We start from the raw sequence: 24,293 nt of genomic DNA, 5'->3' as shown, positions 1-24,293 counted from the left end.
GATCAGATAACATACACACACAATTTGCCAAATGTATTTTTACTAACAAAGAGATAAAAGTGAATCAAAGACTTCTACAGTAGGATTGAAGGAAAACACACTGTATTATTTCATCATTACCCATACCCATTCTTCATTGACACATGTTTAATAAACAGAGTATTGTGGTGTTTTCCCCAACCAAAATGAAAAAAAAATCATGTCATATCAATGTAAAATTATCTGCTGGTACATATCTATCAGAGAGATTGGAAAAATCAATTTGGTTTTGGCAATTAATAAATCCTAACTAGAAACTTAATTGTGTCTAAACCAGATTCCAAATCTAATGATGCCTTTCATATACTGAGGACCAGAAAAAGTTTAGACTGACTCATTTCTGGGAGTCAATAGGCAAAGATTCAGGCAACAGCTGAGCCACTTTTGCTTTGGCATTTGGGATGACAAATAATGACTCTTGGGATACCTAAAAAGATAGCCCACTCACTGTGTATTTGTTGTCCATGTAAGTTTGGCTACTCTCTTACCTGATAGGTTCATTTATAACTTTAAAAAAAACTGCTATGAAAAAAAATGTTAGTATGGCCTGTGCTTTGTTATTTTTGTTGCTATTTTGACAGAATAAAGCTGAACTTGGTTGTTCTTGAAAAGATGGACCTTGTTGGTACTTAGATGGGAATCCATCAGGACAACTGTGAAATGTAGGCTAGATAAAGAAGTATTTTAAAAACCCTGGAAAAAAGAACTGGCAAATCAGTTCATAATGTTGCCAAGAAAACTACATGGCTGTTCTCATGACTCTAATAGGGGTCAAAGTAAATTTGAAAGAAATGTTACTTTTTAATATTTGGGTCAAACATTTTTGAAATCTGAGATGCAATGACCTTGTAAAATAAATGAATTATGATTCCTTCATGAATAAAATTAAACTCAACTGAAATGAAATATACCATTCAGTTTCAATAATTAAATGCACATGTGAGCTCTGATGGTGATACAGCCATAAACTCTGCTTTCCAAAAATAATTGCTGTGCTTTGTCTATAACCTTGTCCGATTGTGCTCTGGACTTTACCTCTTGCTAAATTCGACAGAATGAAAAAAACATATCTTAAATTGTTGATTTATTTAAATCCTTCTTTAAAAAATACTCTTTGCTTTGCTACATGCTGCGGAACAGAAATTAGTCAGGATGGAGATCTGAAAAATGAGGCTCATCTTGTTCCAGGCTTCCAGTGTTCCCATATGATATAGAAATCAAACTGTTAATGAGTTATGTTTTATGCGGAACACTCAAGCCATATTCAATTTTATTCCATTGGGAAACTAACCAACCTGGAAAAGATCAGTTTGTCCACAATCTGAAAATAAACATTGTTAACACTGTATGTATACCAACAAAAATTGTTTGGTTAAAAATTGCAGACTTAGTATATGTCTGTGAATACTATTTTAATCTTCCTAACCTCAAACAAATATAGAAATGCAGAATTCCTAAAAATAATCAATAATCATTTATTGATCAGTATAGATCAATAAATTGCATATAGTAAAAATATTCGTGGTATAACTCTATGATCAATTATTCAAAAAGAGATATTAATCAACTTTTCTCCCTTTTGGAATAAACTTTTTTTTCAATATCTACTAGGTCTGTAATGTAGTACATATTTAATAGTGATCTATTAAGCAACACTTTTCTATTCAGAAACCAACCAAACGTATATACTCATACATATTTTGGCCTAGAGTCCACCAAGATGCAAGTCTCTTTCTATTAATGGCACATATTGTTCATCTCAAGTGTTCAAATTCAAAGATGAGTCATTTGCACCACCTAGCTGTCAGAGATTATTGTGTAACCTATCCTGCATTCACTTTCAATTTAAAATGTATGTGTCAGTGTATCCACAAAGTAAAAAGTAACCCTATGTAACATTTTACCAACTTCGTTATTTATCTCAATAATATTTAATCTATAAATAACCTAGCTTCAATACAAATTTGTGAAATGCAAGCCCAAATAATTAAAAAACAAATACACTTAATTCATACTTAAAATTGTTAATTATTTCAAATACAGATCTGTTAAACATATATGACATTATTAAAATGCCTTACTTTAAAAAATTCTTCAATCTAATTAAAATATTTTGGTTAAATATTTCTACATTTAAAAAAACAGTGTCATTTTTAAAACATTCAGGTACAAGAGTAGCCTCATTATTTTCATAGTAAGTAGCATAAAGTAAAAAATCTGTTTTCTTGTGGCAAAAGGAGTCATTTATCAAATTAAAAATAAGGCTTTTTGAATATTTTTTTCCACTTTATGTAGTAGCTAGTTTTGAAAGTGAATTTATTTTACTCCTCTGCAAAAAAAAGCAGCAGAACAAAATAACTTTCTGTATAAAATTGTTCCTTCAATTTCAGAGCATACTAAATATTGCAGATATTAATATAAAGGGGAAAATATGATGCTTAAAAACAAAATTAAAAAGGCACCTCTAAAATAAAAGCAAATCTGTGCTTCAAGTAAATTAAATTTGAAAAGCTGTAGTTTGCTTCTGGATGTGAACAGAAATATCTGCTAGTACTACATCAGACCAAACCAAAATGTGTACACCAGATTTAAGTTTTTTCAAATATTTTGGAAATTAATTTAAAAATATTTCCATGAATATTTCTTCTGAATGATGGCTCTGAAATTAATGAAGAATATATTGTTGCCTTTGATCTTTGGTCCACAGAAACACATCAGGATTTAATGTTCAATTAAAAGAATCTTTAATGTATTTTTTTTTTCAAAACCTGATATAAAATGCTGCAGACAAAAGAAAATGGAATGGATCTAAGAACCACAATGTTAAGCATTCCTTCCCAACATACCAAATTGTGCAGTCAGAATTGTTTTTAATGACTTTATTTTAAATTTTGTACATAAAGAAAACCTGTTCATATCCATCATGAACAAAACTTAAAAAGGCATACATTGAAGATATTTGTGTCCTTCATCAAAGCAAATGCTGTGTTAAAGGTCCAAACATTTTCATTCTTCAAAATAAATATTCTTTGTTTCTTTCTCTGTCTCAGCCCCCTCCCGTTTTGCCTCCTTTCCCTCTTCTCCCCAGTGTCTGTATTTCAGGCTTTAGAAAAAATCATTGGAAAATGAAACCTGCCTTGAAATCACACTTCTAAGCAGAGTTCTAGCTCACTGTGTTTGGTAACTTGCCATACCATAGCCAGCCTGATTAGGTATTACCGGAGCAGCTTGTCCCTGGGCAGGCTGAGCAGCAAATCCACTCATCCAGGTTGCAGGTGGTGTTTGACTGGTTTAAGAGGAAAAGAAAATTGTAATTATTCTTATCTGTTTTAATTTTAACCATAATAATACCCATTGCTACATAATGAAAATTAACCTCTTGCAATCCTTTAATCATGACAGAAATATTACTTGTATTAATGAATATATACAGCATTGTCCAGAACTATCTTGCAAAACAAACGAATTAGCAGAAATTTTTCTGTGTCTTTGGTAAACGATTTATTCAGAATAGCAATTGAAAGGTAGACTAGTATACTGGATAACATATAGATTTGGATTTAATTCAAGATAGAATGGGATAAATTGCAACTCCAAAAAGTATTTACTTCATTATTACAAATTTAGTTATGAAAATTCAAATTATTAAGAGCCACATTAAGCTTTGGCAATCAGATACTCTAAGCCAGTACTATCAAACTTGCAGCCCACTGGGCAGATGCGTCACGCTTTGTGAAGCCCAGTTTAGTGAAAAAGTTGTGATACATCATGTGATGCTGCCGTGATGATGCAAGTTTGACACCCCTGCTCTAAGTGGTCCTGATCTGCATTCTCATCTTTTAATCAATTGAATAGAACTCATTGAACTTATTCAAAAATATATTGTGTGTATTAAGTTAGTGCAACTCATTTTGTTTAAATTATAGCTGCAATATGATTTTGCTTGTGCAAATCTATGGTTTATTGAGGTTCTCTCACATAGTATTATAATTAATCAGTCTCCCCCCAGAAATTCATACTTAGATGAAAATTAGCACATTACTTTAGAAACATGATAGATGAATTTTAATATATACTGTCTATAAATCTCAATAAATACACTGTGCTATAAATCTTTATAAATCTCTATCAGATATAACTCAGTGATAATATAGCTATATTGTTAACAACACTGTTTGGATCAGCAGGATTTTCAACTTTTGAGACACACAAAATACTAGAACAACTGGTTGAATCTTTTAAAACTAAAAATCCTATTATTACTTATTCAGATATTTGCTATCAATAAATCAATTTGACATGAAAATAGTAAGAGATGATTAGAATAAAGAATTAGAGGTTCCTATATTGCCTAGACAATATTGTCTTAAGTTCTTTATCTAGAGTGGCAGAGGACCTTAACCTACAATTTATACAACAAAAAGTAATATTTAAATTTTATCTATTGGATTTATCTAAAAAAGGATTGTTAGGACTGTATTTTGTTGGAAATGTAATAAGAGCAAAGCTTCTTTAAATACATGTTTTTATAATGTAAAATTTAGACTTTTTTTTACAGTTTTTTATTTATTAAAATTTGGGGGAAAGCAGTGGACTAAATAAATGTGAAGGTAACAAAAACTAAAATTTTCAGGAGTTGTCCTCTTGACTTACATACTTAGAACATGAAATTTGACAATTGGATAACATAAATGGATTCTCTGTGTCCTTATTATATAGCTAAAAGACTGATATTGCATCTTGGAAACATAAATCCACATACTAAGTAGATTGAAGATCTGATTATATTTGCTACCTGTGAGTGGATTGCCTATAGATGTAGACTGTATGAATATATACACATATATAAAGAAACTGATTTATACAAATTACACTACCTTAAAAAAGCATGAGATGCATAAACGACTCTCTCTGTATATGAATGTATTAAGATAATTATAAAGAATTATAACTGTTTATTGTTCTAAGAACGTATTATACTCTATTTCTTATTAGTTGTATTTTTCACTTATTTTGAGCATTTATTATGAACTTTTTATAATGTATATTGATTGTGTTCTCTTTTGCTTTTTTCTATTATTTTTAAAAACAAAAAAATAACAAACTACTACTTTAGAAACAAAAACATTTGACTTAATCATGCACAAGCGAATATCAAGAGTTCCCATCCCAGAAAATGATATATGCAAGCATCAATTTCTGAGCAGAAGTACTTACTCAATGCCAAACCCTTGCTGATTCCATGCTTGACCGTACATTCCATAAGTTGGCACTTGCCATCCATTTGTCATATACTGCCCATATTGCTGTGGATTCCCATAAACGTGACTCCACTGTCCCCATTGACTGTACTCCACCTATGGATTTAAACAATTGTTTAGATAAACAAAAAGGTAGAGTATTAATTAATATGAGAAAAATTGAGAAAAAGCCAAAAGTAGTAAGTTCTATGTCTAAGGTTAATTTCCATGAAGGATTTTAATGTGTAAGATTACATGCACTGATTTTACTGATTTGGACAAATGCACATAACAGAGGATATAGAAAATACAACACTTTAATGCTAGTCTACCAATTACCTGCTGGAAATCTTTTGTTGTATCTGGTGTTTCTTTGCCCCAATAGCATTTAACAACATGTCCTTCAATTGTAGTTCCATTGACGGAAACAATCGCATGTGCTGCACTTTCATGAGTTGAAAACCTGAAGTCCCAAAAAGTGGTATGAAATAAAATGTTATTATATTATCCTCCTCTAACCTTGTACGACTAGTTTAACAAGAATAGTTCATTTATCAATAGTTTACTTTTCAGAAGATATAGTACAGTTAAAAGGCTATCAGCCAATTGTTTATCACTAAACCTGATATATATACCATCAATATGGAACTTAACAGCAACAGATCTTTTCTTAAAGAATATACCAAGTATATTTCAACAGTGAAGGAGTTATTGCTTCAGTGTATGTGGTTACCTGCTGGTAATCACCCAGAGAGATTGGCTTCAGTCTTTAAGGACCAATGCATTTAAATTCTTAAAAAATAATTAGGTATGCCATTGCCTTTGACAACTTCCTAATATAATTCCGTAATATTTAAGGCTCCATTTTTAAAAACATATATAATATTGGATATATCCTGTATTTCCTTTTGTAAATATTTTACAAAAATATGGTTTACAGATGAACAAAATGGGACAATTCCTGGTCTTAAGCTTTTGCCCTACAAAGATACAAACTTAATGGAACAGAGAACGTGACCCCACACCCCCACACCAAGAAACCTATTATTGTTACAGGTAGTCCTTGATTTACATCATTTGTTCAGTGATTGTCTGAAATTACAACAGTCCCAAACAAAGGGATTTGCAACATAAGCTGTTGCAACACCCTTATGGTTACATGCTGAAAATTAAGGCGCTTGACAGTCCGTGCACATTTATGACCACAGGGGTGCTGCAAATGCCCTTGTCTGCCTGTGTATCCTCCCATATCAAACTGACATGGCCTGTAGGATCTCAACCTGGTCCCTGGCTAACCAGGCCCAGGAGTCTTAGCCTGCTCCTTTGCTCACTAGGCCCAGGAGGCTTCAGCCTACTTCCTACTCCACTAACACATGCAAGAATCCCACGTAAGCCTTTTGTTTTTCTCCAGTACTGAAGATACTGGAGAAAAACTATCCTGAAAAACTATGTGACTCTCTTGTAGTCTCCTCATGCCACTGTTCAAGCAGGCTCCATAGTCACAGTGATTCAGAAGTGTCTTTCCCCAAATCATGTGAAACCTCCCCTATCCCTCTAATTAATCCCTGTGCTCCTTATTTTGAACTATGCCTGCTTAACAACCCACAAAGTTATTTAACCACTGCAACCAGAGGATCTGGGATTGTGGTAGTTGAATGAAGTGGTCACATGACATCTTAATATCTGCTTCATTCAGCTACCAACATTCTGGTGCCAATTATGGTAATAAATCAAGGATTACAAAACAGAAATACAGTGTAAGTAATTCAGATGTATTGTAATAGCTAAAATATAGTTGTATGTTTGCTTGTTGCCAACATGGTACTATATTAAGTTCAGAGCAAATAATTATAGTTCTCCTACCTCACAAAAGAATAGCCTTTAATTGGAAAAGCTCTGGTTTCCACAATCTGCCCAAAAGGGGAGAATGTCTGTCTCATCAACTGATCTAAAAACATTAAAGTTTGTGTTAGTCATGTCAGTATTCAGTAGTTCACTAAAAACTTTGCAAAGATAATTGTGACTCTCACCTGTTAATCCAGAAGCAATTCCTCCACAATAGACAGTACAGTTTTTGGGGCTTGACTGATTTACTACATCCTCAAATCTCAATTGTTTTGTGTTGTCTGCAAGATACATTTTTTCCTGTTACTACCATTAATGAACATACAATATGTCACAATATCACAGCCTACTATAATTGTAAACTAGAAAGACCCTAAAATCAACACTTTTCAAGTAATTAAATCATTATTTGGTAGTTTATTCAATATTTATAAGTAATAGTTTATTCAATCTTTATAAGTAATATCCTTTTTAATATAATTATTAATGAAACACTGAAAATGTTTAAAGATGATATAAGGAACAAAATCAAAACTTCGCTGAGCAAGAACGTTTCTTAAGCATTATCTCATGGCAATAAAAGTGGCAAAATACTGAGCAGGGAAGTGCCCTTGTCATGTAGATGAAGGGCTAACTGACAGCAGTATTTAAGGTGAGCCACTTCCTTTTGGTTAAGGAAGAACAGTGGGAATATTTACAGATCACTATGAAAATTATTCTAGGCACCTGCCAGATTGGTTGTTTGCTTGGTTTTGCTTAGCCTCTAGCTATAGAGTTCTATAGAACTGCTTGAGGATGGTCTTGCCTAATTATCTGAGAATAGTTTGAATCTCTTAATGCTAATGAAATGGTCTAGGTCCTCAAAGCTGTAAGCTAGGCCTATCTATATTTTTATTCATAACTCATCTACGTGATCAAGACCTCCAGAAAGTGAGACAGTTGAGTCCGAGCAATAGTTAATGCAAGAATGGTTTATACCTATCGTGAAAGAAGGTGTGCATTCTGTCAAGAAGATACCACTAGACCCAATGGAACTGGATAATTTTTTTATACAGCCTCCACCTTTCCTTCTTTAGGGAAGGTTACTGAAAAGATGACCAGCTTGTGATTCAGAGAGCTCAGAAGAAATGGATTATTTGGACCTTTTTAGCTAGGGTTCAAATCTGGTTATAGCAGCCACATAGCATTGATCACATTTGTTGATGAGTTTGGCAATACTAGGCTAGAGACAGTAGATCCATTCTGGCCTTCCTTGATCTCTCAGTACATTTCTGAACAGCCCCAGGATTTAGAGAAGAATGCGTGGAGTTATAATGGTTCCCTTTCTCCATAACTGGTTCCAATCATTGTGCATATGAGTCAGGAAGCGGGCAGAGAGATCAGCCAATATTTCTATTTTGCATGATACCACTTGCTCCTATCTGACATATACAGGTACATGAAGCTGGTGGATGAGGTCACCTATTAGCATTTAGTAAGTATCATTAGTATGCTTATAATAACCAAGATGTCCAAGATTAACCAAGTGAAAATATCAAAGTTATCTCTAGGTATTTGAAGGGGTGTGTGTGTGGATTGGCTTAACCTTGGCAAAAAAAAAATAGCTGAAATTTTGAAGCCTGTCAGATCAGTATACTTTTCATCTTTAACTCTGAATGGGGTTGCATTCCCCAAAGTTGGAGTGCAACTCAGAGTGTCAAGCCCGAAATTGTCGTAAGTGTAGCCATTTTAGTTTGTCTTAGTATATATTCTTTTTTCTTATTTTCCCTGTGGTAGTCATGGGGGAAAAATTTACGGGCTTGACACATTCCTAAGGTGGGAGGAGCGGAGATATGGTTAGGGTATCTTTCTTCCCCGTGGCAAATGAACTGTCCGGGCTTGGGGCCCTGGAGGTGGACATTTATGACATCAAGCAACGTTGTATTACTTTTATTGGAGAATGTGACTTTTGGGGGGTGTTTCTAACTTCTAATATTGTGGGGTAATTCCAGGCTGGGTCAGATCTGGAATTACCATGGACTTTGCCAATTTGATGTTTTCCTAAATAAATCTTTTTGAAGATGGGCTTTGTTATTTTTCTTTTAACATGGATTTCATTACTTGGAAACCTGATACAGAGATCTTCTTAAGAAGCAGGTAGGAGCAAAGAATGGGATAGTCTTTGCACAGATTTATCTTGTTCACCAATTTTGACCATTGCTGATTTAGGAGGTCCTACTCATGCTAACTTCTGGTTGCAATTCAAGATGCTGGTTATTACCTGGAGGGATTAGAGCCAGATTATTGCTTGAACCACTTGTTTTTGTTTCTCCATGCCTTCCAAAATCAACAGGGTGTGGGATCCTTGGGATCCTTTTAATTATATTGCCATTTTGTGGATCTACCTGTGCAAGGGCATCCAGACACATTCCCCACCAACATACAGATATCTCGATGGCCTTTTGTAAAGCATGGAGCTAAGGGAAGCACCTGGTTGTTCATCAAGTGTTTGGACTGGAGTGAGTCCTATTGACTGGTTATTTTTGTTTCTTGTTAATTGCAAATGAAAATATTTGCTTGGATCTCAACCGCATGATATAGTGACAACTGTTGCAATTTTGTTTCCAAGTTAAAATTTCTGGTTACTGTCCAAACTCACAATAACGAAATGGAAAAGCATATAAACAATGAAACAATATATGCACAAAAGCAAATATTACCAAAACTATCTATGGAACTATACATACATTTGTAATATCAAGAAGAGATGTAAAATATTAAATATCCCTATTCAATATTGCTGTCAGATATTTATATAGACAGGTAATCTATTAGAAATCACTCTGTTAATATAATTAAAAATGGAATTTCATTCTTGTCCAAATTAACTTACTTTCTTGTGTAGTTTTAGGAGCAGGTGGCTTTCGTGTTGCCCAGTTAGTTCTGATCTGACGACCTCCTAACCACTGGCCTCCCATATGCACAATTGCATTTTCTGCATCCTAATTAAAAAAAAAAACACAGACAAAAACTAATAACTTTGAAAGAAGAGAATTAAAACATATATTCTATTTTGTTGCTTTGTCTTTTGGACAGAAAAAATAAAATTGACCAATTAAGGTGCTAACAGCTTTTCAGAAAAAATAACGTAAGGCAATTAATACTCTGAATGAAGACGATAGGCCCTGTGGCTTCCAGATGCTGCTGAATTTGAGTTTCCAATAGTTCTTACTATTGGCCATAATGGTTGGGCTGCTGAGAATTCTAGTTCAGCAACATGTGGAAGGCCACAAATATTCCATCTCCCATTTGGAGAACTCAATACATTTAAGACACTTTTAGGCAGAGACTGACAATGTACCATGTATATCCCAATACAGCTCTCCTTATTTCCATAAGAAGTAACTGCCCAGCAAAAGATATCTGTACTCTTATTACTAGTAAAGTTAAAAATAGGCATATTTTTGTCTCTTGTCTAAAGGATCAATATAACATTACTTCAGCTATAAAAAGTTCTGCCTTTCACATGACATAACCAACGGGTTGTAAAAATGGGCCATGCACTAGCATCCCACAAATGTCTGCCTGCTTGCATTGCATCCTTCATAAATTAGGCTCACAAAATATGAAGCAATCATTTATATTGTTCAATATACTCACCAATTTGTTATAAAATGATACAAAACCATATCCTTTTGATTTTCCTGTTGTCATATCTTTAACTACCCGTGCATCCCTGGGAAGAGAAGCACAGTTATATGAGGAAATATTATAGATATTCAAAATAAAAACTAAAAGGAACCACACACACTGTATTGTGAGCATAGTTTTCCCTATTATAAACTCAGTAACCCCTAACTATAACTATTCCTAATTCTGCCTAATACTTCTTTGCCTGTTAGAAAAAAGCAGTAGGACAAAAATAAAAAATAACATGTAATAAACATGCAACCTATCAATATATCCTGCACTTTCTACAACTAAATCGTTCAAATTTGAAATTTTAAAAGGAACAGAATTTCCTTTTCTAATTATCTATTGACTAGGGTCTTCTAAGGTTTACTGAACTATAAATTACTGTAACATTTCTAACTATGTTTACCATGCATTTTCTAAATAAATGCCCTCTGCCTAGTGATATAAAATATGAAATATTAAAAAATTGAAAAAGAGGAAAAAAATAGGAATTAAAAGGCATACATGGCCTGTTAACAGATTTCTTTATTTTTCTTGGTCAATTCTCTACCATCATTTTGGAGTTTGGGCAGCTGTAAATTTTGAAAAATTGACATTTTCAGAAATTTAAGAAAGGCGAATATAACTAACAACAATGCTAAGTTCACCAATATGAAGACAACAAATTTTACACATAATTTTTAGTGAGTAAGTTAAAATGATTGGAAATATAGAACTGCACTGAATATAGATTGTTAAAATGTAAATACTAAGATATGTATATATAAATAATGTATAATAAGAATAAATAGAAATGAGAAAAAAAATCTACAACTGAGTTCCAGTGTGCACAGTTCCTTGCAGTTAGCTTCAAGATCCTGTCCATTCTTATGAGCAATTCTGCAAAATAATCAGAATGCTATTACTTTTAATTGTGACTTGGACTTTAGAAAAACTGCAGGTCTCAGGTATAAATCAAAACTGAGAAATAGCAACCTGTATTAAATCTTTTAATATTGGCTTGCAAACAGTACCAGTACTTACCACATTGAGATAAAAAGCAAAGTAAATCAAACAGACAAAATAAGATTTTGTTGCATTTGAAAATATGAGAAAACATAGAGAAAATATGCTTTATAGCAGAAATATATTCCTGTAAAGTAATACAAGATGTTCAGGTTTTGTTCTGATGTTGTTCAAAAGACAAAGAAAACAATAGGAGAAAGTTTTTCAAGAAATTAGATTAAATAATAAAAGAAACACACATACTATAGCACTTGAAGGAACACTTGCAAAGTTTAAAATGTTCATTTACAAAGCTATAGATATTTGGAAATTTAGTCCCAAAGTTCTACTATCAACAGAGAAAGATACTTTTGACTGGCATAATCAATGTATCCTTAAAACAAAACTTCTTTACTTAAAAGTTTATCAAAAGATATGAATTTTAATTTTCAAATTTAAAAATCCTAAATGTAGTGCTACATTTCAAAAATGCACTGAATGAAGTTTTACAACTGGCTATGAACTTACACAGAGTCCAACACTACCTATTGTATATAATTATCAGACACTTCCAGCTTCTATTAGACAATGTTCTATAAGCCACAAGAATCAACAGGTTTGCTTTCATTTGCCCACAACATACCCCAACCCAGAAAAATGCATATGGATTTGCAAATGTGAAAACCACACAGCTTTTAACAGAACTAATGCAGAAACTTTGTTCATACTTGTGTGGAATAATATAATGCAATAAAAGGACAAGATAATTCTACACAATTCACGTGCCATTATGTAAACAATTCTATGCCTAACAAACAACAGTGACTTAAAAGAAGGACAATCTGGTGTTTTAATTCTGTATATATTAATGATTTAAAATAAAAGGTATGGTACTTACGATATTTTACCAAAAGGAGCAAATGCTGACTTAATATCTTCTGTTGTTATTTCTGGACTTAAATCTCCCACAAACACATGAAAATGATCTGGAAGGAAAAAACAGAAATGCATTGCTACTATATCCAAAAAGTTTAGCTTTCTTATACTGCCAAAGTAAAGCAATGAATACAATCCAACTGAATACATGGTTTAGGTAGTGTTGCTTCAGAACGTATTACTTACTTGAAGTATCTTTTTTTTGGCTACTTGGTGTTGTTGCCCAGTTAACTTTTACTTCCTAAAAATAATGAAAAAAATATCAGTACTGGCATAATTTTTATGTAAATGAAGAGGCTGTACAGGCTCAATTCCAACAAAACAAATGTTTCTTTTTATAGAAACATTGTTTCAAGGTATTTCTAATTAAAAACCGGGACAAAAAATCCTTGCCATGAATCATAACCTATTTACTTAATTTGCTACATGTCATTCTTTTTTCTTTTGCAACGTACCTTTCCCAAAATTTTTCTCCCATTCATAGCAGCTAATGCAGCAGCTGCATCCCTGTGTTCATAAAATTCCACAAAGCAATAAGGGTCATTGCTTGTATGCTGCAAAACAGAAAATCCAACAGAAGAGTTGACTCTTCTGCTATCGGGTTGCTGAGAAGAAAATCCAGGAAAATATATTACTTAAAGCTAGAAAAGAAAATATTACCATAAGTGCTTACAAAGTAGCTGTAAGAATTGTTGTCTATTCTGTCAAAAGAATATCTCAAATTATAGCATCCACAAAAATACATCTAGAGGCCATCGTGTATGAAAGTGCAGGTTTAATTTAGAAAAGCCTTTTTTGAAAATTCATCACACTGTTTAGATGGATTATACACTTAGAATCAAGAAGTTTTAACTGCAGCTTGTGGTCCTAAATTGGAATTAATTATCAACAAAATTAGCCTCTGAACTTGTCAAAAAGAATGCTGCCAGCTTCTATCGAACTGGACCCAGAAGACACTTGGGATAAGATTACATCTACTATGTTAGGTTATACATATGTATGCTTCTAAAATGGTTCATTCCTTCCTATAAATTTTACAAATACAATTATGTAAGTTTGGAAGGAAAAAGGGGCTTGATGATAACTGGAGCTATTTCCTTTGCAAACATTGCAGCTCCAAGTACTTACCAATTTCAAAGTTTTGGGAGGATGTATATGATCGTTTCAGATTTCAAAAGGCATTAAAAGCAAGAATGTGGGTTAGAAAATTACAGCAAAATGCAGTAAATCATTTAAAATTATTTGGTTTTTAGTTTCATATTTTAATAAATCAGGTAATATATGTAGATATATTACATTTAATAAATAATAAAATGCAAAATAAATGTTACCAGTTACCTATGGGTGGTTGCTAAGAAAGAAATAAAAGACTAAATCTTTAGTATTTAAAAAAAACAAAAATCCATGTTACAATCTATATGCCCTACCTCCAGAGAAATGTTACACAGAACAATTTTCACTAATCTGGGAAACAACACAATTCACGTACCAACAAAAGTATTTTGATCTAAATTTCTAATGAACTATCTATTGTGCCATTTTGTTTTACTGATACTATATAAGAAGCCCCTTGAAACTACCATTAAAAAAATCAAAATATGAATTAGGAATTAAGAAATATATTTCCTTTGATATAGCGTGTGCACAAAACAGTTGTTATGAATATTGAGACAACTGTCATAAAAGTTAAGACATTACATTAGCTAAAAATGAACATTATGATTTCAATTGGTATGAGAACCAGCCAATGGCTATAAACTAGTGAAGGTTGATAAAGATGATTATTTTCAAAATTTCAAATTCCAGTATTGGAGTGTGTCTGTTGTAATTTCAATCCATTTAGAAATAAACCTTCAGGATTAAGAAAAGTTCCAGTACTTCCAATAGATCCCTTCCCTGGAGATATTAAAATAAAATATGAGGAACATTCCAGGTTTTATAGTCCTAATTTCTCAGCACTTAAAAAGAACCCAATTTCAAATGGCCATATATTCCCACAAATTCTCTATTTAATAAAAATGAAAAGAAAAAAGGCAGGTTGTAATTTTTTTCTATTGAAAATACTAATTTCTATCATTTAGATAGATATTTATGCAGAGGACTTCAAAATTCATATTCTAATTTTTCAGTAACATCAAAATAAAGTTTTCTTTTTTAATAATGAAAGATACAACTTGTTAAAAATCTCTAAATGAATCCAACAGTCAGATCAATTTCAATAGTTTAATACACAATATTGGTTTTCTGTTTCTGAAGTTCCATCCTCTCTAAAAGGAAATATTTTGGTCATCCATGGGACTGCAAAAGAGCAAGGCTAAATCTTAATAAAACATGTTTTATTCTGATATTCATATGAAACTATTCATGAAATATAAATTATTCAAATAGATAAAAAACATAGTTTTTTTCCATTATAAAGTAGGAAAATGCTGCAATCGAAGTAATCTTTAAATAATGTATATAGTCTGAACTATCTTGTAGAAAGAGTATTCATTCCAGCCTTCATTCAAAAGAGTATAGTTGTAGGTAAACAAAACATTACTATAGACAGAAGCAATCTTTCTGGTAGGCTGAGAAGAGTCAATAAGCATGTATTTTAAGATATACAAGAACCTTTTCCTTAGGTGATCAAAAATTGTCAGTTAAATCAATTAACTAAGACTATAATCCTAATCAATGCTTTCATAGGAGTCCTCCTTAATTAAACTGTCTTATTTCATGCTGCAATCTTGATCTTTTAAAAAAAGCAGAATTGGTAACAACTTTTATGTGAAATGTTAAGATATTTCATATACATTAGATTGTGAGAACGTATTACCTCTGTTATCATTTTACAGCTTTTGCAAGGTCCAATTTGGCTGAATAATTGAAGTATAAGGACTTCGGTCACATCTCTGGAAAGATTTCCTACATAGCTAGATTTAGAAAAGAAAAGCTAATATTAATGCTATTAATTTATGTCTTACCAAAATATTCTGCAAGTATAAAAAAATCAATTTGATAAATATGCCATAATACTTATAAATATATTAAAAACATTGTTAATAAAATTCATTCATTATAATTTACCAAACACTAAATACTGCCACTAAAAAATTGCTACTGCAGTTAACTAATTAAGGGGTAAAACAAGAATGCCCAATGTATATCTGTGTCTTGGATATAGTCCCAAAGTCTCCATAAAGGTTTCTTTTGTGTGTGTCAATGTTGGTTACTGCTTGCCTGGACAAGTCCTTGCAATTTCCTTGGCAAGATTTCAGAAGTGGTTTGCCATTACCTGCTTCTGGAACTCACAGAGTGTGACTAGCCCCAGGTCACCCAGCTGACTATGTGCCTATGGTAGGTCAAGAATTCATGGTCTTCTACTTTCAATCCTGATATCTTCACTATACCATACTGACCCTTATATAGAGTTTCTCCCATTTGTCAAATTTTAATGACACAGAAGGAAAGAATTATTAAATTCTGACCCCATCACTGTTTGGAAATACTTTCCAGATGCACTATTAAACAGGATCATTTCCCTCAATATTCTGATAACTTATGTAAAGGAACAATTACAATATTTATTTGCTATTTTTAGGCAAATTAATGCTACCAATATGATCTATGGCATATTGCCTTTAGTTGTATAGATCTTTACAAGTTGAAAAAAAGCAGGGAAGGCTTCTAGGAACAAAAAAAAGGGTGCATTTTATACTTTTTAAAGAAAATATCTTCAAAGAATACAAACCATTACCCTTTAAAATTAAAAAAAAGGTTATTTTGTACAAGCTTTTTAGTAGACGAAAAGTGTTTAGTAGACGTATGTGTTGTGTCATTTTGAAAGAATTCTTATATGCATTACATTCATTACATTTGGGAAAATTTAGAGACAGCAGTTTTCTGAAAACGTCCGAGAGGAAAAAAAATGTGCATATATTTTGACAATTTACATAAATTGTCATAAATTTACATTTTCATGGTCAGAGGGTTACAGGAGGTTGTCCCAGCCAAAAATAGAGACTGGAAGCCTGTTTTTGCTGGCAGAGGCACCGTGAGTGGGTCCTTTGCTGTTTCTAGGGCAGCCCCACAGGCAGAGCTAAGCACCTGTGGGCCAGATCTGACCCGTGGGCTTTGAATTGAACACCCCTGATCTAGAGGGATATTAGGGACACAGTCACAATAATCTATCAACTTTCAAAGCAAGTTTGTAATACCCTGCTTTTGTTAAGATTACCTTAAATATAATAAAGCATTCAAGCTTTCAAATTATAACCTCTCTGCATCTGCAATGTATTAGAAACAAACAATGGGTAAAGTAGGCTGTCCATTGGAGTAACTGGGCAATTAATATCAAACATTTATAATAAGAGAGAAAATACTACTTTCAATTTTTAACTCACTGAGTAAGAAAATGAATAATTTGCTGAATAGCAAAGAGTATTTTGAACCTGTAGTCTATAAAAACAACAAAAACGTATTCTACAATAAAAGTGATCTACTACTTTTAAAAATTATAAATTAGGATAAGATTGGTCAATATTAGGACTGCGAAAGTCCTATAATACAGTTCCTTAGCAATGTGTAGGAGTGCGCAAGAAATGCCTGTTATGAATTATTGAAGCAACCATACCTTTTTCCAAGCTCTTGGGGTTATTCTCTGTACTGCTCTCTGGCTACATCTTCATATATCTACATGCACAGCCATGTAGCTTTCATAAGTATTTTAAATGTGTGGTTCATATGCATTGTCACAATCAAACAGCTCTAATGAATATTTATTCAGCCTCATCTGCTTACTTTAATTTTTGCTATAAACCAGTGAGCATCTACATTTTAGCTCAAATATGGCATAACCTTCCTTGAAATCTGGAGCAGCATTTGCCAGAGGAATATGAGTATTTTAACTGAAAGGAGCATGAGGAGGATGGCTCTGTGCTTTTGATCTCTCATATAACAAATAACCTTTCAATTAATTAACTGATCCAGGACAGATGGACACATTAGAATAAAAGTACTAAATCAACTCCAATCCATTAAAGATAGTTTTTTAAAAAATAGTTCAAATATACTTCCCCCTCAAATTTCTATTGTTATACCAAAAGCTAAGTCTGACAGGAACATGGACTGTTTTCATTTTACTAAAAATGCTTTATCATTTTTTTCCTTGGGGCTTCACTTTGGGAAACACAAAATATCCAGCATATAGCATTTACATTCTATGAATAAGTCTATACTACATTATAGTGCATTATATTTACAACACTCAACACAACAAAAGATTTCATGGGACATGCATTTTTCTCGGCAAAACAACTTTTCTTTTATGCTTGAAGTGATTAAAAAAAAATAAAGCAAATAGGTCAAAATCAATGAATTCAAAAAAACCTTTGCAACAAAATGTACTATGCCTTGCATTAACAGCATGGACTGAAGTATGTTCACACATCTAAGTTAGCTTGGCTAAATTATTTTTGAATACTGAAATGCACTATCATGTCTCCATGAAAAGATAATGCAATGCAGCACAATGAGTATGAATGATATTGTAACACTAATGCAAAAACTCAACTTTCCAACTTAGCAGATAGCCTTTGCTTTTCAAATGCATTCAATCAAAAATATAAAAGAACCAACAATAAAAGTATGCCACCAGCATAGAATTTGTTGGTAAAAAACACTGACTTATTGAATTTATTTAGGTATGTGCACTTTCTACATGTTCTTATTGATGAAGTTTTTAGAATGATTTTGAAGATAAAAACATTCATTGCATAAATTAACACATCCTGAATCACACCACTATCAGAAGTCAAATGCATATACACTGCATTGATTACATACCCTTAAACAAATCAAAGCAATGTGTACTTTTTGTAGTTACATTACTTGTGTGCGAAGTTAAGTAAAGTGGTGAAAATACATGCATAAGCACACACCTCTGGCATTCCATCTATTTTTATTTAAATTTATTTATTAATACCATACACATTAATACATCAACACAAAATCCACAAAATCTTTTCTATTAAAGACAACAGATTCTCACTCAGGTAAGACCATATTATGAATATGGTCTTTTTTTTCTATATAGCTTGCTGGCCATAACATCACCTCCATGCTATGTGTGTGATGAGTCCAGAAGACTTTTTAGCCAGTACACCATTTGACACAGCTGGGTCAGACACTGGATCCAGGAACATTATGACTGGCCATGCATAAAATAGGTTGAGTCAGTAGGATTGAAGATGGGTGTGGGAAGCCATTGGAGGACTCATGAATTAAGCCAACTGGAATTCAAGTGCACATAGACGAAATAAGCCCATATGCAGTCTCTCAGGAACTGAGCCATGGACTTGTTGCACTATGACTTCTGCAATATATGAATGCACTGAATGTTACTTAATATCTTATAGACGCTAGCCATTAGGTGGGTTTCTGCCAAAGGTATGGAGATAGAAATAAAAGGACATTCTCTAGTTACAGGTTTAGGAAGTCTTACATCCCCTAGTTACAGGTTGAGAAGTCTATCAGGGAAGCAGAGAATTATTTTAAGGGAGACAAGTTGTTCCAAAAATTCAATGTCCAAACAGCAGTAATGGCGGGGTGGGGGTGGGGGGGAGTTTATCATATAATCTGCTCTGGAATATTAAATTCTTTTTAATTCAAAAGGTCTGTTTTGAAAAGCAAGGAATTGGGACTGGGAGATGCCTTTCTATTTCTAACTAAAATCAACATCAAACTACTAGTGAATCAAATTTGAAACTACACTGGAATAAGCTATGAAGGTTGTCTCAGATACATGTAGACAACCTATTACGTATCAGCAGTCACCGCCTGCAGAAGCATCAAGTATCAGCTGAGGAGCCCAATTTGCTTTCAAGATTCCAGTTTATCTTTTTCTATTGGTAGCTACATCCAAAATGGTTCCCTGTGACATTAGCTCTTTAAATGCCTACTGCTTTGCCCCAAATCCCACTCCCATATTATTCCCTTTTGCAGCAATAGGAATATGATGAGTCCACCTTCTATACTGACTTTGACACTAGAACAACAGAAAATATCCCAAGTCTAAGAAACAAGACAACATTTACAGCAGCTAAAACAGAATGGAATATGCAAAATACTTTTTCTATGTGGAACAGCTGCATTTTGAATCATAGCAGAACAAAACATCTGAAATTGGTATTTGAGTTAATGGCATGGACCACTATGTTGCATGTTACATTGGCTATAGAAATGAAACCAGCGAATGTCTTAACAATTAAAAGGGATATTAGAAAAAAACAGAAGAGCAAGTTAGATAACTTTCCTATTTCTGATTTACAAAAGAGACATGTTAAAGTTTTGAAGTAATTTTTGAGAAGAGACAAAGAAAAAATGAAAAAAAAAATCAAGTTATAGGACATTATTTAAAGAGATGATCAAGATTATTAAATGATCTTAATGATCAAGATTATTAAAAGCAAGGAAAAAAAATATGAAGCTAGTTTATCAGATCAAGGTTAAACGATGTTATTGTTTCTGGTAACAATTAGGAGACTTTTGCTGATTAGGGCTGAATGGAAAGACTTTAAAATTAGTCTATAGATAAGAGATGAGATTAGGGGAAGAAAAGATCTTTTGTAGCATGGTAATCTCCAAGGTGATAAGTTACTCAAATTTTTTGTTCTTGTGATGATGATGAGGAAGTTATTTCTTTACAATTGTCTCTTTTCTTTAATATATTTTTTCTTTTTTCTCTGCACTTTTTTTTACTCTTTATATATATTTGCAAGAACTCTTAAATTAAAATTTCACTTTTTTTACTCCACTAAAATGTGCTCTTTATTCATTTTCAACAACAAACTTAGTAACAGATAAATTTTGTATCAGTTTTGTTAATATTATCAAGATAGGTTTCTCCGTCTCTCATCAGCTAAAAATCTGTGGGTCACATAAAACGTAAAACAATTCTAACAGCTAAACTATACCTTCTTAAACAGCAAAGTTACAAATTTTTACATGTTTCTCCTCAAGCTTAACCTAATGCTGTTCTGCATCTGATTTTGTCTGGAGGCTCATCACGGTTTCATCTGAGCATGTAACCCAGAACAAAAACGACTACAAATCAATTACACACTTCCCTTTTTCCTAGTTCTTCCTATCTAAGTCAATAAAATTCAAAAGTTTTCATTATTTTGTAAATCTTCAATAGGCCTTGCAAAATGGCCTCTTAGGATTTTGATTTTTTTTTCTTGTGATTAAGCATCACTACTCTCATGTTTTACTGTTCTGACCTCTGGGATGCTTTTTACATACTAATATTTTTGTTGAGCATATCCTACTTTAACTAAGACCCTCCAATTTTTACTTACAAAGTGGTTTATTTTGCAATCGGCCTCTAAGTTATATTCTTTTTATTTGCTATATTGTTCAAACTTTCTAAGTTCCAAATCTTGCAATTTCTTAATATATCATTATTAAATATTATCTTACTAACATTGAGAGATTACCTTTTCCATCTTGTGCTCCCAGAGGGAAGGCATGCTCCAGGTTGCTTCTTTTAACTGTCACTTTATGGGACCTAAAGCATGCTTTTTCTGTGGTTGCCCCGCCCTCTGGAAAGATCCACCCGCCCCCCCCCAAAAAACAGGTAGTCCTCAATGTATGATTTTGTTTAGTGACCATTCGAAGCACTAAAAGTGACTTATGACTGCTTTTCACACTTACGGCTGGTACAGTATACTCAAGGTCATGTGATCAAAATTCAGACACTTGGCAACTGACTGTGACCTTCCAACAAGCAATGGGGAAGCCAGATTCACTTAAAAACCATGTTACTAACTTAACAACTCTACAGTGATTCATTCAACAACTGGTACAGGAAAGGTTGTAAAACGGAGTAAAACTCCCTTAACAAATGTCTCACTGAGGAATATCAATGTTGGGCTCCATAGTCGTCATATGTTGAAGACTATCTGTATAGGATAGGCCGGCCTCCCATTCTCCTTGCCTTTAAAAAAACTCTTAAGACCAGGGTCTTCCTCAGGCATTTAGGGTCATTTGAGTGGGAGCTCCCCTCTAACTAAGATTTATTATGGTCTGTGCTTGATTGTCGTATTTCATATTTTTAGCTTGTGTATTTATTTATTAGGTGCTGATTGTACAATGTTTTTGTTGTAGGCAACACTGCACAGAGTTATACTGTCTGAGTTAAGCAGCCTTATAAATCTTTAAATGACATACCTACTCATACATCAATTTTCTTTTGATCTTTCCCAGCTTTCTTTAACTGGCAATATATTTCCCACCTTATGGAGGTCCCTCATTACGAGTAAGATTACTTTCCAAAACTTTTCTGCTGCCAGAGGGAATGCCAAATCTACAAATCTATGCCAAAAGCCCCACCAATTGGCAAAGGCAATGGCCCTCCTGTTAACCATCCCACAGAAAAGGCTTCCTAGGTTTCAGGCACGCCAACATTTATCCAATGGCCGGTGCGATTTGAATATACTAAGCTACTGACCTACACATTTCGTTAAAAAAAACCAAAACTTTCCACAAACCTCCCCCGTTACCAAGATCATCCCACCCTCCCGGTCTACTCTGGGGTTTACATCCTGCACAATTTATCATCCGTCCTGATGACATTTTGTGGGAGACAGGGAACCTCCAAGTCCTCTGCAACCTGTAAACTGAAGGCGAGGTATATGTCTTTCTCGTGCCGCGATTGCCCTCCATACCCTGGGTCCCTCTTTCTTCACCCCTCACCCTCCAAACGCTCCTTTAGAGAATTCAACCCTACAGGTCCCCCTCCTGTCATCGCTTCTTGACCCACCTACCGAGCGGTCAACCCATTCCCCGTCCCACTCACAGGGTCTTGGGCTGTCCGTCGTCTTCCATCATTGTACAGGAAAGCTGCTCCCAGCCAGAGCCAGGATGCTGCACCGAACGGGGGAGGAAAGCGTAGGGACTCGGGAGATTCCGAGGCCCTATTAAAACAAAAAACGAAAACAACCGAGCCGCTCCAGGCCTCTCGATTTTTCTTAGCCTCGGCAGCCCCCGAGGTAGGAGTCATAGAACGCTGATGGGGGGAGGGGGAGCGTTGAACCAAAGGGTCCACAAAATGGCCGCGGTCGCCAACCACTCAGGAAATCGTGCAATGCGCAAGCGCAGCTCTCTCTCCCCCCCTTCCTTGGTGTGACGATAGAAAGGGAATGTTAGAGCCGCGTTTCTTAACTTTCACGGCTTTCAGCTGTGTGGACTTGAACTCCCAGAATTTCCTGCTGGCTGGGGGGCATTCTGGGAGTTGAAGTCCACGCACCTGAAACTTGGTAAGGCCTCCGAGACATATTGCGTTGGAGGAGCGTTTTGCTTCCTGGTTCACGCCAGGGATGGGGAAAAAGAGAATCCGTGTTTCGTATGAACGGGAGGGGGAGCTGGTAGTTTTTTGGCGAGGCAGGCCGATTGAAAGGAAGACAGGATAATTGAGAGGGGAGCTTCGAAGTGTCTCTTGAACTCCTACACAATCGGTTGTGTGGGAGTCGGAAGGTGTAATAATGCTTGTTCCTCTTTTGGGCTCCTCTGAAATGCGGGAGAATCGGCGCTCAGGCGGAGTCACGGGAAGGCGCAACTAAACTTTTTCCATGCTAGCAGGTCTTACACCTATTTTCCCAGTGTTTCGTTTAGAGTTTATTATAGCCTTCCCTAAACACGTATGGTCTATTTTTCACAAAACAGTTTCCCTTGAAATGTGTGTCCAGGTTATGTTTACTAACAGTCTTCCGATGAGTAAGACAGAATGGATCAGTTCTCTAAATGTTGGCCCTAATGCAAAATATTTCCCTTCTGATCTTCACTTGTAACAAGGAACATTAATTATAGATTAAATGCAGACTGGAAGTACTGTGGATAATTTTGCCTGCCGAGATTATTGATCAAAATGTTCAGAGGAAAGCATCAAATCCAATGAAAATATATATTTCAAATATCTGAATGACTGTCACATAAAAGTTTAAGGATTAGTTGGGCAAGGACTTTCATAGTGAAGCCAATTTTTTTAAAGAAATGGATGTTGGTTTTTTGTGGGAGATCTTCAAATAGAAGTTAATGATGCTTTTGTTGTATGTTCTACATCAAGAAGGGATTTGAATTAGATGCATGGAAAAGTATCTGTAACCACACCATCTCCCCCCTTTTTCCATGTTGGAGGCATAGCTATGAAGTCAGCAGAGAAGAATCTTAAATGTGTATCCATATACAGACATTATATGGATATTTGTTTTCTTCACTGTATGGATAATATATACTATGGAGATGATTTTTTCCATAGTGTATTTCCTGCATATTAAAATAAAAGTGTGTATGTGTGTGTTGGGAGGGGGGTGTAGAATGAGGTGACTGGCAAAGGGAGACTGATTTTTTTCAGTGATGGCCCCTCAGTTGGATTCCTCAAAATCCCAAATTTCAAATTGTTTTATTTTTTTTAGAATTTTGTATCATCTAGCTTTTTTACATTTATAATGTAATTGTTTTATGAGTGAAATATATTATACAAGATGGTTTAAAATATGAATGCTGGCATTTGTGTGTATTGTTATTTTCCTTTTA

The 24,293-nt window shown here is 34.0% G+C and overlaps 1 protein-coding gene across 8 annotated transcripts; it reads right to left on the bottom strand.

Moving 5' to 3' along the window:
* Positions 1-2,903: 2,903 nt before the first annotated feature.
* TIAL1 (TIA1 cytotoxic granule associated RNA binding protein like 1) lies at positions 2,904-22,806 on the bottom strand. Of its 8 annotated transcripts, none has more exons than XM_026704865.2 (12): positions 22,558-22,806; positions 15,538-15,634; positions 13,175-13,324; positions 12,906-12,960; positions 12,682-12,769; positions 10,764-10,839; positions 9,997-10,105; positions 7,310-7,405; positions 7,143-7,227; positions 5,619-5,742; positions 5,257-5,396; positions 2,904-3,325 (listed from the first exon to the last, which is right to left on the bottom strand). In XM_026704865.2, exons 1-12 carry the CDS (start codon positions 22,587-22,589, stop codon positions 3,208-3,210), a joined length of 1,170 nt encoding a protein of 389 aa, XP_026560650.1. In that variant the 5' UTR covers positions 22,590-22,806; the 3' UTR covers positions 2,904-3,207. The 8 variants fall into 8 exon arrangements, with proteins under 8 accessions (XP_026560650.1, XP_026560651.1, XP_087788773.1 ...); XM_026704866.2 differs by having other exon boundaries at positions 13,175-13,273; XM_087932647.1 differs by lacking the exon at positions 22,558-22,806 and adding an exon at positions 17,335-17,388.
* Between the last annotated feature and the right edge of the window lie 1,487 nt (positions 22,807-24,293).

This window comes from Pseudonaja textilis, chromosome 4 (genome assembly GCF_049901715.1).
Source record: "Pseudonaja textilis isolate UNSWEBS1 chromosome 4, rPseTex1.2, whole genome shotgun sequence".
In the NCBI taxonomy this organism is placed as follows: domain Eukaryota; kingdom Metazoa; phylum Chordata; class Lepidosauria; order Squamata; family Elapidae; genus Pseudonaja; species Pseudonaja textilis.
This window is presented reverse-complemented; position numbering and strand designations above follow the sequence as displayed.